At 36.6% G+C, this 15,729-nt stretch overlaps 3 protein-coding genes and 1 non-coding gene across 6 annotated transcripts; all 4 read right to left on the bottom strand.

Annotated features, from left to right (window-relative positions):
• Positions 1-274: 274 nt before the first annotated feature.
• LOC129308374 (cation/H(+) antiporter 11-like) lies at positions 275-3,521 on the bottom strand. The gene is made up of 3 exons (XM_054949454.1): positions 2,824-3,521; positions 1,728-2,738; positions 275-1,637 (listed from the first exon to the last, which is right to left on the bottom strand). Exons 1-3 carry the CDS (start codon positions 3,088-3,090, stop codon positions 528-530), a joined length of 2,388 nt encoding a protein of 795 aa, XP_054805429.1. The 5' UTR covers positions 3,091-3,521; the 3' UTR covers positions 275-527.
• A 944-nt stretch (positions 3,522-4,465) lies between these two features.
• On the bottom strand, positions 4,466-8,852 carry LOC129310172 (actin-related protein 2/3 complex subunit 4-like). Of its 3 annotated transcripts, none has more exons than XM_054952048.1 (8): positions 8,601-8,836; positions 8,355-8,455; positions 8,043-8,095; positions 7,743-7,770; positions 6,733-6,807; positions 6,018-6,122; positions 5,336-5,425; positions 4,466-4,742 (listed from the first exon to the last, which is right to left on the bottom strand). In XM_054952048.1, the coding sequence occupies exons 2-8, from the start codon at positions 8,355-8,357 to the stop codon at positions 4,653-4,655; spliced, it is 444 nt and encodes a 147-aa protein (XP_054808023.1). In that variant the 5' UTR covers positions 8,358-8,455; positions 8,601-8,836; the 3' UTR covers positions 4,466-4,652. The 3 variants fall into 3 exon arrangements, with proteins under 3 accessions (XP_054808023.1, XP_054808022.1, XP_054808025.1); XM_054952047.1 differs by having other exon boundaries at positions 8,390-8,455; positions 8,601-8,824; XM_054952050.1 differs by lacking the exons at positions 7,743-7,770; positions 8,043-8,095 and having other exon boundaries at positions 8,390-8,455; positions 8,601-8,852.
• A 148-nt stretch (positions 8,853-9,000) lies between these two features.
• TRNAY-GUA (transfer RNA tyrosine (anticodon GUA)) lies at positions 9,001-9,093 on the bottom strand. The gene is made up of 2 exons: positions 9,057-9,093; positions 9,001-9,036 (listed from the first exon to the last, which is right to left on the bottom strand). It is a non-coding gene; the product is annotated as a tRNA-Tyr (tRNA).
• Positions 9,094-10,178: 1,085 nt separating this feature from the next.
• Positions 10,179-15,049, bottom strand: LOC129309996 (uncharacterized). The gene is made up of 9 exons (XM_054951804.1): positions 14,545-15,049; positions 14,304-14,396; positions 13,925-14,029; positions 13,243-13,392; positions 12,620-12,718; positions 12,375-12,503; positions 11,995-12,174; positions 10,958-11,074; positions 10,179-10,604 (listed from the first exon to the last, which is right to left on the bottom strand). The coding sequence occupies exons 1-9, from the start codon at positions 14,857-14,859 to the stop codon at positions 10,443-10,445; spliced, it is 1,350 nt and encodes a 449-aa protein (XP_054807779.1). The 5' UTR covers positions 14,860-15,049; the 3' UTR covers positions 10,179-10,442.
• Positions 15,050-15,729: the final 680 nt, after the last annotated feature.

Genomic DNA, 15,729 nt, shown 5'->3' with positions numbered 1-15,729 from the left:
TATGAATTTTGAGGACGTATCCGTTACTGACCCTGAGGCGGCAGAAAAGGGAAACACAATGTCTGATGATGCTTTCTAGGATGGATGAAGCTTAAGATTCATTTTTATCCCTTGTCCCACTATACCTTCAATTAAAAGGCCTCGATTTACTTATAATATGAAACATCAATTCAGTTAAACTTTGTCATGGAACTATCATTAAGAAATAAAATAGATCTGAAAAGTGAAATTAATGATAAACAATGATTTTTTAATTAAAAAATTGAGTGAAAATTATGTGCCCCTATTTCCAAAAATAAAAGCATTAAAAAAAAAAAGACTCGCCAGCACAAGCATGCTAAACATAATGAGAATGGGCAATTGACCTTAGGGGAAATAAATGGCTGAACAAAAGCGAGTACTCATGATACTCTATTCGATGCATTACCACTTATTAGTAGGAAGCTGCAGCAAAAAAATCAAAGAAAAACAAAAACAAAATGAATGTGCATCCTTTCTCTTTCTCCCTCTGTACTGGCAAGTGGCAACTAAAACTTCCACGTAATTTTAGTATTGGAGACTTGCTGTTGCACCACAAACACAGAAGCTCTGCCCCCATAATCTGATGAAGCAAGCAAATCGCCAATGGAACCTAACTCAGGAAATTCACTCCATTGTGCAAGCCCAAATGTTTGAGGCGTGTTGATCTCATGCCTTCTCCCAACTATAAAAAAGTCATGCCCATTTACTATCTCACGAATAAAAGATGATGTTTGAGTCCCATCATTAGAAGAAATCTCTCTGTATGTTACATTGCTCAAACCGGAATAATCTTGCTTGACATCTTTCAGCACCGATCTGTCAAGGATGTTTTCCAAGTTTGATGTTCCTGAGTCGTCGTCGCCAACAAGGTGGTACACAACAAGGTTGACCCTCGGATCCCTAGCTGCTCTTTTGGCTAAGCACAAGGCCTCTCTATCATCATCCCCTCCCAGGAACACCATGGCTACCCTTAATAAGGAATCTTTTGGATGGGGAGCACGACCAACGAGGATTCCAACCGAGCAGGGAGCTCTTTCCAGGAGCTTCAAATTTGTTGATCTTATGTTCTTGTCATCAGACTCGATCATGCCATCAACGGACCATCTTCGATGGAATGGAAGGATTATCATGGATGCAAGTTTGTCTAAAGCCAGTATACAAACATCTTCATGCATGAGGTTATGTGAAGAGATTACCGTGTAAGTGTTTATTGATGCACCTACTGTTTCACGTTCGTAAAGATCAAAAGCTAGAATGACCTTGTCCGAGTAAGATTTGAGTGAACCTGAGACTGGCTTTTGAAGACGATGTGGGACAAAAACGGGCAATGACCTCCCAACTAGTTCAATTAGATGCAAGGCATCCACAGTGATAGGACTGTCTTCTGTTGGACAACAGAGATCAAGAAAATCAGTGATAGGAGATATGTGGGATGCTTTATGAATGCAAGCGACCATTCTCAGCTCAGAGCCGGATCTCAGACTCATGATGTTCCTTTTCTGATAGCCAGTGTATTTTCTTGCTGGATCATACAAGTATTTCACAGACATTTGCGTAATGCTTGCTAAGATTGGTACAGACGCCATCAAGACTCCATAAGCTTGGCCACTCAAAACCTGCACATATTTTTGAAGACGACTCGGTCACTCGTTCAAACAAGTTATTAAAGCAAGTGCGTTGAAGATGATGATCTTATATGCGGTTACCTTTTCATCATATACATTGTGGTACAAGAATATTTCCACTACCCCCTTACAGTTCATAATGAGGGCAATGGTCAATCCATCACGTAAGGGCATCTTGCAACAAAGTGAAAGTAGCAAATAGGCTAATGCTTTGACAAAATGGGTCAGAATGATGAAGGCAACAATAGTTAAAACTACTGTCAGTGTGTAGTCCAATGAAAAATCGACCTTAATCGCACAAGTAGTCACAAAGATTGGCAAAAGGAACCACATGCCAAACAGTTGAAGCTTCTTAACCAAGGCAGAGCCCAATGGAGGCCCTTCTGGGACAGACAATCCAAAGATGAAAGGTCCAAGGACGAACTGTTGGTGCAACATTAGTGAAATCCAACCAAGAGCCAGGACCATTCCAATGATGGCAAATATGTAATGATCCTTCACAGGTCTTCCTTGTGGTGTACGTTTAATGATCCAAAACATGACTGGTCTGGATACTAATGGAATGAGGATAACGAAGGCAAAAAATAATGTCAAGCCGAGGAAATCCAATTTACCGTCAATCCTTTGTTCCATGGCACTTCCAAGACTTACTACAGTTAAGCCTATTATATCACTCACCAACGCTGTGGTCAATGCCAGCCTTCCCAATTCAGAGTTTATGATTTTAAGGTCATTGAGGAGGCAAGCAACCACAGGAAATGAAGTTATACTGTGTGATAACACAGCAACCTTAAGGTCCCCGAAATGCGGTCCCAAAGCATTCTTTAGCGGTTCAGAGAACAATGACAAGCATGAAAGACCAGCCATCACAGGTGCCACCAATCCTATCAAGGCAATGCTCCAAACTCTGTTCCCTGTTCTTGTGATCATGCTAAAATCCATCTGTACAGATGTTATGAATGTGAAGAATGCATATCCCATTGATGTTACTCCTGCAAGCACACCTTGACTTCCGAATGGAAACAACATCTCCCTGTAGCGATTCAAGTTCAATGGCTCTATCTCAAATGATGGCCCTAAAATCAGACCAGCCTGCAAATGGGCCACAATTAATTGTAACAAGTCGTAATCGCAGATTGGAAATAGCAAATTCTAAAAGGAAAACTGTTGTTCCCACCATGATTTGTGAAAAAAAGAGAGTCAATCCCAAACGATTGAAGAAGAAATGGCAGATGTGGGTGATTGCGAAAATCACAATAATCTGCAATTCAAAAATGGGCAATGCAGACCTCATCGGGGTTCGACCACTCTGTTGGCCACCCCAGAGACCATCAGAAACTATATTTGGTGGAGTCTTGATGCAAACTTGATAAGTCTCGTCATGATTCGATGCATTCAAAAACGTAAATGCCTCAAATAATGTCTCATTGGCATTCATGTTCATCTTGGTAGACCCACGTCCCCACGCACACCCAGTCAGATAGAGAATGGGTGGGTGGAGACGTGATAGGCAATTGGAACGATACGTAGGTACGTATCAATATATAGTTTGATATCTTCAAGGAATAGGAATATAATGTCAGATAATAGAAGATGCTAAATTTAAGAGAGGAAAGTGAGTATAATAACGTTGTATTTTGCTTTTCCGGTCATAGTTGCTTCGGTGTGAGGGTGAATGAATTTGCGGTCACAATATGCTGCTTTCAATGGGACAGACAAGGTGGCAATCAATATGTCCTCGAAATAAACACGAGACAAGTCAGACAGCTCCAGAATTAGATCTAGCTTTTATTTGTTTATTTTAAAAAGCCATCTTCGAAGAACGTATTAGCTTTTCAGCATTTGTTGGCAACCAAAGATTTCTCTGGAAATTGGATCCTTTATCAGGCTGATAGAGAAATTGAAAGGCCTACTAGTCTACTCATCATTTTCAAATTTGATAATAATAAAATTTACATTTTTTAATTTTATATATTAAAATATTATATAAAAATTAAAAATAGTGCCAATTAATTTTACAATTAACTATTCTTTTTTTCTCATCTGATTATAATTTACTATTCAATTCCAAACAATTTCCTATCTATAATAACAAGTTAAACTTTAAATAATCAACAGTCAATCATCGCAAGATTGAATGCCAATTCATTAGCATCTATGTTGAAACGATTATCACCATCATTAGATTCAACTTCAAGATCACCAAGTAAGTTCATGATTGAAAGGGCCTGTCATATCCATGTTTTCATCGCTTAATTATAATACATGATAATAATAATAATACTTATACAACATCATAGTATAAGAAGAAAAATAAAATATTAACCCCGAAAATGATGTCATTCGACACCAACAATAAAAAATAGGAAAAAAAAGGTCTAAATTTAATAATCGACTGTTTTTTCTTCTTCATCAATTGACTTCTACAATGATCAGCTTTTTACAGATTTGGAATTTACAGAACGGTTCATTGGCTTTTGGCTGAACTGGATTATTTGATCCGAGTCATATAGTTTTTGTTCGCACCTTTCATGTGTCAAATGACTAGGAATTGACAATCATCATATTAATTTTACAAGAATTAAACATATCCGATTCGTTATAATATTTATCATAGGGCCATAGGCAGTTAGTTTTCGAATAGTATTAGGGTGTAACTAATTTTAAATCAACAAGTTTTGAAGTCTAAACCCCGAAGCAAAATATGTTCTTATTAATTCTAACCTTAACATCTTGTGCCAAAAAACAAAAACAAAAACAAAACAAAAAAAAAAGAATATTTAACAATACATTTTTCTACAGTGCCTATAACATTTAAATTTAAAATTATCAATTTGCAATACCAATTTTATATATATTTGCATTTCCTTCATATATTCCACTTAAACTTTACAAGAAAAATTCTGCAGCAGTTGCTAATTATAACGGTCTTCATTATAAAACCTTTTTTTTTTTTTTTGGGATTTGGATTTTAGAAGCAAGGCTTGGATTTGGATTCCTAACGCATCAGATAAACTGCTTCAGAAACTCTGCAGCTACCAGCCTCCCTCGTGTGTTCACTGACATTTTAAGTTCGCTTATCTCTTTATCAATATCCTGCAAGTTAGAAAGCATTAGTCTGCAAAGTTGTCAAGAAAACCATCAATATGACAGGCATTCAAACATAACAAGTTGACTTCAGCAAGCACAACCACAGCGGCGAGAATGAGATAAGAGAGTTTATGTAATTCATCAAATAAGCCTCATATGCTTCGATAAACAATTACACATATGTCAAACACCCGTGTGATAATAATCCTTTAATGAAGATAGTTTAGTCCCTAAAAAATGTTACATTACACTTTATGGTTGAAACCATGAGGGACGCCATCAATCCCTGCTCATTACCAAGTGTCAACAATAATGATACAGCGCTTATAGGTCTATAATTTGTGATGCCAACTTCTGCTCTTTAAATGAATCCCTATGTTATGTAGACCAATCAGACAGGAGATTTATGATAAGCAAATATTTTCCGTGTGAGATTGTGACACTCCCATTTCATAAGCACATTACTATCTATTGCATTCAGATAATGCATCTATTGCATTCAGATAATGCCCATGGAAAAATTTGAAGTTTGTGGAGGCTCATCTTTTTGTGTATTAGTCACAAAATGAAAGGCAAAATCAGGTTAAGTAAACTCTTGCCTCCATAAATTGCACTATAAAATCTATGAGTTTGTGCTTCTGCATCTCCTCACAATGGTAATTTGTTACAAGGAAGCTGATGTCATATCCCTGCAGGTGAAGCAACAGAAAAGGACATTCAGATGCTACTAAATAAATTACATAAACAAAAAAGTTGTCTTCCACCAATTGCATCAGAAAATATTGACACTTGCTAACAGCATGCGGAAACTAAAGTGCATCTGCATTGCTGCTGCAACTTGTACTCAGTAATAACTGGTCTACATCAGGATCATAACATTGTCTGATGTAGCTGTATTTGAAATGTACTTGAAACTAAATATTGAATTGTACTTCTGTTTTCTGGGAGGATATCTCCTTCTTTCTTTGGGATAAAGTTCTTTCTTCCATTGAAAGGAGCCAAAAAAAAAAAAAAATCACAATATCTATGCAGCAAGTCAGCAACCTCAAGATATATTTAATAATTTTCAAAGATGGAGCCTAAATATTGAGTAATTCTGTTTTCTGGCAAGCAGTGTTTACCCTGCTTTTCTACCTGCCCTCAATAACATGTCCATCATCAAGTCAAAACATTATCTAGCACACAGTACATATTACATACAATAGTAATTTGCTCAGAAAAATGATTACCCGGCACCATCAGGGTGGAAAGCCAATGTCTAATTGATCGATAAATACAAACCTGTACTGGCTTTCTCCTCAATACTTGAAAAGCCTCAGCTCTCATAGACAAGAATCTAAGAAACTTCTTGGTCAAAATATTTTCAAGTTCATCAGCCTGCTTAACCTACAAAAGATGAAGGGAAGTTATAGTAAAAAAGTGAGGACAAATTGCAGTCAACATGTGTGTGTTACGGTTAAAAATGGATATATTTCATTCAAAGGCTGTAAGCTAACCAACACAGAAAATTAGATGGTGAAAAGAATTTACTGCCTTCTGGAGTGTCACAAGCCAACAGAAATCAAATTAAAGGCATCTTTGACAATGCAAAACTAAATTGATCAAACTCCATCCAAGATTTTCTAGTTTCAGGCTAGGAAGAATAAAGCTTGTCTCCAAACGATGTAATCTCATCCTAAGATGTTTGAACTTCAAGCGATAAAATTCTATAGCCTCATCAAATTAGTCCTTGAGAATAATTTAGACTTGCAGCATTGGTCCTATTTCATTAATTTAGCAATCAGACTGGATTCATCACCATTTGGGCCCCTCATTCTCCAAATTGTTTTTTCAACTTTCAATATTTGGCCAGTGCTCCTTTTGAGCACTATGTATTGTACTTTTCAACTCTTTTCAGACAATTCAACCATTTCATTATTTTCAGCCAAAACTAACAATCATTAGCAGAAAACTTCACCAGGATCATTTCAACTGAATTGATAACGTCAAATTTTACCTTGAGACTTATCCGCACTGAATTAATAGATGTTTCTATTAAGCATTTTTCAGCCTCATTTCGACAGATCAAAACCTGTAACAATTGCAGAAATTTTCATACAGAAGTGATGGAGAACAATATTAATTAACTGAACATCATTTAGAAAGAGTATATACAAAAGATAAAAATCCAGATTTGATAACTGATAACAGCCAACAAGAGGCAGCTTAATCCAGAAACCACAAAGCCACTGCCAAACATGTTTAAGCTGACAAAGTTGCTTAAGATTTCAGAATAGAATAGCTAAATCCAAGGATCCCATTCTCCTTTGCTACACAAAACTTGTATGATATTTCTCATCTTACATGTAAATATATGTTTAGAATGAGGTCCACAAGTTCAAAGCAGACAAACCAGCAAGTGGAAGATGTAGTTTTCATGCTTAAACCTAATTCTAGACAATGCTTTAAATATCTAATGTTCAAAACGTTCCTAAGTATGCTACTTCAATCCATTCAACAAAAGAGGAAGACAATAAATCCCTGATAATAACTTCATTGAGGGAAACGCAATTAAAACCCAGAGGTTGAACATATAACAAGAAGCATGTAAGCGAAAGATCTTAACTTATCCCAATGTGAGGCTCTAGAATCTAAAACCACTAATAGATTTGATATTAAAAAAAAAAAAGGAAGCAATTGAAGAAATAACCCCAAGCTAAGGCCAACACAAATGTTAACAGTTTATATTCAGACAACCCTGCACCCTGTCTTCTCACTTCACTAAATCTTAGTACTATGCAGGCAACAGAGTATCTTCTAAAATTTCAGAATTTAACTGCCATAGAAGACCTATATACGAGATTTTCAACCAAGTGCACATCCCACAAGGCAAATTTTAGAGCACATATAAGCTCAAAAGGAGGAAATGGAGCATATAAACCAAGTGATTATTTTACCGGAGCTGATTTTAGAAAGTAATTTGGCCCCAAAAAATGTAACATTGATTTGAAATAAGATGGCTCTTACAGGATTTAGCAGGAGTTCATGGCTGGTCCTGCACATGAGTGAAGAAAGAATTACAATCTTCATACAGAAAATATTTCTTTACTGGCTTAACAGAACACCGTGCATCGCTGAATATAAGGAAACTAGAAGTCTGGAGTAGGAAGTATCCGAAATAAAATATGCGTAAATTTTGTTATCCCTTTAATCACTCCAGTATTTAGAAGTCAGAACCAGTTAGCTTAATTGTTTCGGTAGTTTTAATCAATGTTACTCACAGAAGGGAGGGGGGTGTAAAAATTACTACAACGACCAAGGGCGTACTTTAGTTCAACCTCTGGCTTGTTATGCCTTTCAACCTCTTGACATGGAAAGTTCTGCAGCCAGTATGAAGATATAAGACTTGTTATATGATCTGTCAGAATCTATAGTACGATTGAGAACTGGGAAGATGGTTTTCCTGAGGCTAAAGTAATAATTCCAGAACATAAATTGAACCACGAGAAGCTGAATTCAAAGATACATAGAACAATCAATGATGCCAATATTGATCTAAATCTCTCCAAGCAATAATCAGCACAAAATTCTCTCCTTTTGGGACAAGATCGAAATTTATAGTCTTGACTATTATCGTACCATTACGAACTCACAACTTCCACAACAACGCGTACCTGCAAGCACATTGCAGCCTCGAGTGTGTTCCTTATGCAGGTCAAGTATAATCGCAATGAACTAGCCTGAAAAATTCGTCCATATACAACAGAAAGGGTCACGGACTTGCAAAGTGAACGAACTATAGTTATTATGATTAGCGGCTAAGATAGACAGTGGCAAACTGTAACATGATTACGAATCAGAATTCAGAAAGGGAAAGGATGATACCATGTGCAAGAAGGCGAAATTCAATCAGCTAAGGCGTCTGCAATCCTCGATGCGTCAACGAATGAGGTAAATACGGATTCCCTACTCCTCAAAAGCGTGCTCCTCAGCCCATCACAGTCGTCTGCTCGATCGAAGAATCTCCTTGGAACCACGCGTTGAATCAGTGAAATCCACCGTATCTTTTGGGTTGAAACGGTGCGTTTCGAAGACATTTAATCCCACCAGTTCATCGAATCGACCAACATTAAAAATTCAGATCCCACGAAGGGTCGGGTAGACGGTCGTGATGGGCTGAGGAGCACGTCCAGCGACACATGTCTGAGGAGTAGGAAATCCGCGTACTTTCGTAGAGTGCAGACGAAGTTTTGTGCAAAATAAATTGGAAAATTAGGGAAGAATATCCGACCTGCCGGATTCGAACCAGCGACCTAAGGATTGTCTGCTGGATACCTCCTACTACAGTCCTCCGCTCTACCAACTGAGCTAAGGTCGGATCGTTGAATTTCGATGAATTATAATTATATAAATATTTATACTGTCCTACAGACTACGAGTCAAACGCTGCATGTTTGCCCTGGACTTTAAATATCTAATTTCTGGACTTCGATGAGGATGTTTTGTTTTGAGTTGGTTTGGATAACTTAAAGCTTTCATGATGTTAGGAATGAATGATGAATTATATATAAGATAAGAATTTTATACATCAATGTAACAATATTCATTCAAAGAAACGGGGTACAATGGGAAGGATCGAGCTTTTTGGGGAGAAATGGCATGGAGAATGGCGATGCAACTCCGTCGAAGGAGAAGCTTTGCATTTATGGAGAAAATAAATTTTCCTTTACTTGCAAACTTGAGTTTGTGGGGTTAGTTGGTAGCTTCACCGATCAAATTTTCTAGAGGAAGGGTGCCTGCTCAATAGAAATTAGAGAACGGTGAATGGTTCGTTTTCCTGCTCTTTATGATCTTCCATCTCATTTTGAATAAGCTAAATAGTAGCCGTCTATTCGTCCTCGTTCACGCTTGCTTAAGCCTTGATTCGCAGGTGGTTTTGGTGTTTTGTGCAGATCAAATCTTGGGTGGAGTAAGTTGTTAGTTGACAAGCTAAGCATGCATTATCAATCCTGTGGTTATAGTCTCTGATACCCTGATACTGTGATCACAAAATGAACAGAACAGGAATCATTCAGAGCAGAAAATCAGCTCCCTCGACTAGGTCCATCGATCTCATTTGACCCCACATTATTGGAGGCTGTGAGAGTCTACTGGCTCTAGAGGGTACTGCTTGATTTGGGTGACAAGGAATGTGAAAAGCGTGACCGTTTCATCTTCATCAGTCACGGAGTGTTGTTCAAGCTTCTTAGTGAAGAGTCAGGACGATTCCAGGTTCACATGTCTGAGATGTCACCAGGGAAAGAACATTTCTTGCAATACTTGAAAGTTGAAACCATCTGTACACTTGCTTGCATGCAAATTCACGACATTTGCATGCAACACGTGGCAAGAAAGTGAGCACACGAACAAGCTACAAAGCTAAAAACTGATAAAATATAATTGAGCAACTCGAAAACCTTTACGGAGCTAAAAATAATATAATATAAAACATAGTCTTGATCTGAGGCCTCAACATCAATCAATCTCTTGATAGGAGGGAGAGCAGTGAATAAAGGCGTACTTCAACAAGATCTCATAAAACTAAATTAAAAAAAAAAAAAAAAAAAGGCCACCAGTTGCTACTCTGAACCAACATTTACAGAGTGATTTACAATCATTGAACTTAAAAAACACTACATAGCAGATTTAAAACCGAAATGCAAAAATAAGGGGGTGAAACGGAAACCATTAGACTCCTTGTACACGCAACTTATTAGCAACATAGAGCAAATGGCTAATGTTTGTAGATGGATAATTCTGCAGCAACTTGAGATTGGACGTGAAATCACCGGCTAGGAGACGTCTCCGAACAAGAATTAGCATTGCACAGCATATCCGTAACAGAGTCTCCTATATGGTATTACAATAGTTAGTTTCCCTGAATTTTTCTTTCCATGGTGTCAAAGAACAATAACAAATTATCCATGCTCATCAACCTGACTGACTTACCGTCGTCAGTTTTATAAACAAATTTCATAAAATAGCAGCTAGTAGATAACAAAAAGCGAAGAAACTTCAGAATAAAGACCCTACCACTTCCAATCCAAAGATATTAGAAGTTGGAACTTCGTTATGTTCTATAAACGGGACCATCCAGTATGATTAAACTTCAGCTTTTTATTTGCCATCCAAAAGGAGTTTTCCAACTTCAAATCTAACACTACAACTCATTAATGCCAATGTAACTAGGAAGGCGATAGTACCTGTGGACCTTCAGGATCACTTAGAAGAGTGTCCCAAATGAAAAGGCAGTCAGCAAAATTGAATTCCTGAGTCAAGAGGAGTGTAATCCACCTAAACGCATAGAATTGGGGATTGACCTAACAATTGGTACCAGGAAAATAAGGCTTCTCTGATAAACCGCACAGCAGCAAGAGCCAAAAACAGGAATCCACAACAAATAGAACAAAGAAGCTGGCTACAAAGCATACTTTTTACATTCACTTATTATTATTCTTATTGATTGGAGGGAGGAGGAACAATCCATTGAAACACATCTAATAACCAAAGTAGACTGAAATCTTAAACCCTAGCGCCAACCAGATTTCATGATTGACAAATGTTCCGTGTATAATCTTCCCCTTCTCACCCTTTTTCTGCTCTCAAAGTGTAATGATTTTGTTGCATTAGTTCAAGCAATCCATTTTGTTCAGTCATATGAATGATAAAGGTTAAGATCATTAAGATACTAGGCATGTATAATCACTGATGGCAGTGACATATATCGCAATGACATTATAAGTTATAATAACTTTAAGGTATGCCCGCAGCATTTCTGCAACATAATTTCTGAAAACCACTTTTATCCTTTCCAAGATTTTAACCATATACATTAACCAAACATATACTCAATTAAATGTGGGGGAAAAGGGTCCCAGGCAGTAATTTTCATGCTTAGAGCTGTGAATACTGAATATATGGGTTTGTAATTTCGATGCATAATAAAGCCTTGCTTGGAAGTGTAAAAATCTTCAATGATAACCCAGCCAATCCCTGTAAAAATCCCATATGTGCATACAGTAGATATTGCATCATGTACACAAATTATTCAATAACCAACACAAGATAATTGTCACAACCAGGCTAGAAGTGAATTAAAAATGAATATAATTAACAAAAAACATGCTGCCTAGACAATCAAACCATTGCCTAACCCAAATGATTCCTGCCTTTTACTAAGATGGAAACTTGCAGGGGAACAGTTACAAAGTGATGAAAGTTATTCTTAAAATTCTCTTACTTTGGTTGTAATCTCAAGATGACGCCACAGCTCTTCATCATGTTGTCTCAGAAGCTGTGATAATCGAGCAATAGTGGAACGGATTCCCACAACACTGTTGTCAAGTTGTTGACAAAAATTATCTCTGAATCCACTTAACAGCTCAACAAAACAAAAGAATGTGTCTGCTTCAACAAAGGCCTGGATATGTTGGAATAGGGGACTGTTAATATAATAAATAAATTAATAAGCACGGAAATAACATGACTAGCAGAATCTTTACAAGTTTCCCACTACGTGAGAATATAGTGTAAAGACCCCCCAAAAAAAAAAATAGTGATATGATATTTAATTTATGGGGCAAAAAAAATCTACTGAGATTTAGAGAAGGATATACTTACTGTATTTTCTTCATCAGAATCATTTTTAAACACATAGAACAAAGGAGCCAATATCTCATTCATCCCTTGAACATATCTTACGCCTGGATTTAACTTTGCAAAAATAATTAATATGTTCTTCAAAGCCTCCTGAAATTGCCCCCAACAAGAAAATGTTTTAATAAAAAGGATTTTGCTGAAGAAAAGAAAAGAAAAGGCATGAATATGGAGATTTTGTAAATTTCAAGAGAAATAAATGGGACAACCTGATTTGATTTTGCAAACTGTGAATCACCAGAAAAAAAATTCATATCTGGATGAGTGCGCTTTACATCTCGATCAATTTGATCTATTATCTCCGTGTCCTACCAAATGCAAAAGAAAATTTTAACACCAGATTACAAATAATCGAACCACCTTCACATACCAAAAAATCAATCAGAGTTTTCACAATGTAGAGGATAACTATGTTCATTCAAGATTAAAATTTTCACAATAGCATCATTGCAACTGGTAGCGCAACAAGATTGATAAAGCTAACTAGCTAATTATCACAAGACTGAAGAAAAGCCATAATTAATACATACGAATCACAAGCTTGGCATATACATATACTACATCAAAATTTAGTTTTATGCCATAATAGAGAGGATACGGTAATTATCATTAGTCAGTCATACATTAGCAATGCACCCCTTTACTTTTATGCAAAAAAGAAAGGTCATGGGCAATTTAGTAGTTATGGAAGCAACATGGTTCACCCAGCATCAGACTTTAGAAGTGCAAGCATCTCATAAAATAATCGGTGTGTTTCTAATAATATTTTGTAATCTTATTATCACATGATGATTTTTCCTCTACAATTTTAATAAAGCCAGTCGCACACTACCTGGAAGAACTGATTCCATATGCTAGTCTTTCCAAGACTCAAGGGATGTTCCCCATGAGTGACTTCAGATCTAGAGAGCAAGCCCCGATTCCCACACTTTGCATCAGAAGGGTCACTTGTAGAGCTGTACATCCTCCTTGTAATTTCTGACTAACTAGCCACAGAAACGTTCAGGGAGCCAAATAGATGAAGAATATAATATTTCTGCATGTTAAAAGTAATAGTACAACCAAGATTCACTATTTTACTACGTTTAGCTGCATTTGAAGTCTTGAGGACATAGACTCATCCACTTAATTATGTAACAAACACAGTAACCACCAATTAAAATTAAACCAAAATTGAATCAAATAGGAAATCAGATCAAAATTCCAACTGTGGTGAAACATGTTAGTATAGTACAACTCCACAGCTTTAGTTTAACCAGAGAAGTTTTCCGATTGTTAACACTACCATTAATCTAGGGAATCTCAGGTCCCATCAAGCAACACCCTTATCTGTTTCAGCTCAAGTGTAAGCTGCTATCAAGATGCCACTAATAACGTGGATTATCACATTGATTACCAAAATAACCATTAAAAGACCGGTTTTCCACAACAAAATTCATTTTTCCATCTTATTGCCCAAACCATGTATAAGTTATCAAAGAATATTATATGAAAACACTGTGATCATAACTTACAGGATTCATCAGGATCTCCTCTTTGAAATGTTTATATTGAGACCTCTTCTTAGCTAATTCAGATGACCAAAGACCTCGATCCAGTGGAAGATATCCAAGCAAAAGCTGCACGTGCCAATAAGCATCAATTGCAAGAGTATTATCCAATTTTGCTTCTTAGCTCTTGTTTATCATGGATATGGAAAACACACGACCATGCAGAGCAACTAAAAGCACCCAAATTAAACCCCTAGACACAAGCATGTCAAAATAGGATTCCAACAAATATCATTTATCCGCAGGCCCGAAAAACTTTTAAAGTCACTTGACTTAACGAGATTACAATTTCTAACACAGAAGAAAGACATGGAAAAATTTAACACATCTCCGAGTAATTTACCTTCCATACGGTACAACGTATCCCAGCACCATCAGGTATACCTTGACATGCGATTCTCCGCAGTTCCCTCATATCTATCACCTTTCTCGATAGCTAACCAGTAGAAAAATGAAGAAAGCAACGAAAATGAAAAAGAACAATAAGTCACAGATTCAGTAATCAAAAGTTCATTTTCTTGATGGTAAAAGAAGAAGAAGAAGAAGAAAGGCTAGAGCTTGAGAAAATAAAATAGAGAGTAGACCTCGGCCAGCAATTGAGCCTGGCGAGAGATGTCATCTGTTGAAGGAGTAGAAGAAGTGCCATTGTGATCGTTGGCAAGATGAATAGTTCTTGAATCATCGATTCTCTGAGGGTGCGGAGGATCTTCCATGATAGGTGGTGAAGGGGGAGAAGGCGCAGGTAAAGGTGGGTCCACCGCGGAGGGCTCTCGCTCTTCATTGGCGTAGGTGTCGGTGGGTGTGGTGGTGGAGTGGCGGAGATCACGGTGGTCATCTGAGGAAGGAGCGGAGGACCAGAGGGAACTGTTGAGCCAGTCGGGAACCCGCTTCTTCACCATTTTGAGTGGAGAGATTTCTTGAATCTATAATTCCTAGGGTTTGCCCGATTTCAAGCTTCTATTTGCAGGTGATATTGAGGACGGAGAAGGTAGGAGTCGACGAGAGATTGAGATTCAGGAAACTGATACCATCAGCTCCAGTTGGCAATTGGCATGTATGGCCAAAACAAACGAAGTTAATTACACTTTGCCTTTCCATTAAAGCCTGAAAGATCCCTTGCACTAAATATCAATTGTCATGCACTAAATTTCAATTGTCATGGCTGGTAAAAATTACTCTGAGTTGAAATATAAGCTCTATTGTTCATTTATTTAATGATGTATTGGATATATTTTGATTGAATATTTTTATATTTATCAATATATGATATAAAATATTTGATAAGAAAAAATATAAAAATAAATATATATCACAATATGATATTAACTTACCTGCTAATTAGTTTCTTTTTTAAAAAAAAGGTATGTGATTTTAAAAAATTATATATCTTGCTTGGAATCAATCATCCTATTATTTACATATTATTTGAATTTTAGTTTAGTTTATAACGAGACTTGTTTCTCATGTGCTTGTTCATTGTTTTGTGGTGTTAAGCAGATAGAAATAAAATAGAAACACGAAAAGGAAAACAGAAGAAGGAAAACAGAAGAGAGATGATAGAAGTTGAATAAAAGGAAGCGATAATGGAAGCAAAATAACCCTGGAGAATGACAGACAGATACAAGGGATGACTGGATGAGTTAATTTAACTTAAATTCAAGTATCAAACTTTAAAAATTTATATATTTAATTTTTAATTTTATAATTTTATTATAATAAATTTAAAATTTATATTTTAAAATTTTAACATGAAAAATAAATTTATTTAT

This window comes from Prosopis cineraria, unplaced genomic scaffold (assembly GCF_029017545.1).
Source record: "Prosopis cineraria cultivar Desert tree isolate PC_DT_omini unplaced genomic scaffold, ASM2901754v1 PC4, whole genome shotgun sequence".
NCBI classification, from domain to species: domain Eukaryota; kingdom Viridiplantae; phylum Streptophyta; class Magnoliopsida; order Fabales; family Fabaceae; genus Prosopis; species Prosopis cineraria.
This window is presented reverse-complemented; position numbering and strand designations above follow the sequence as displayed.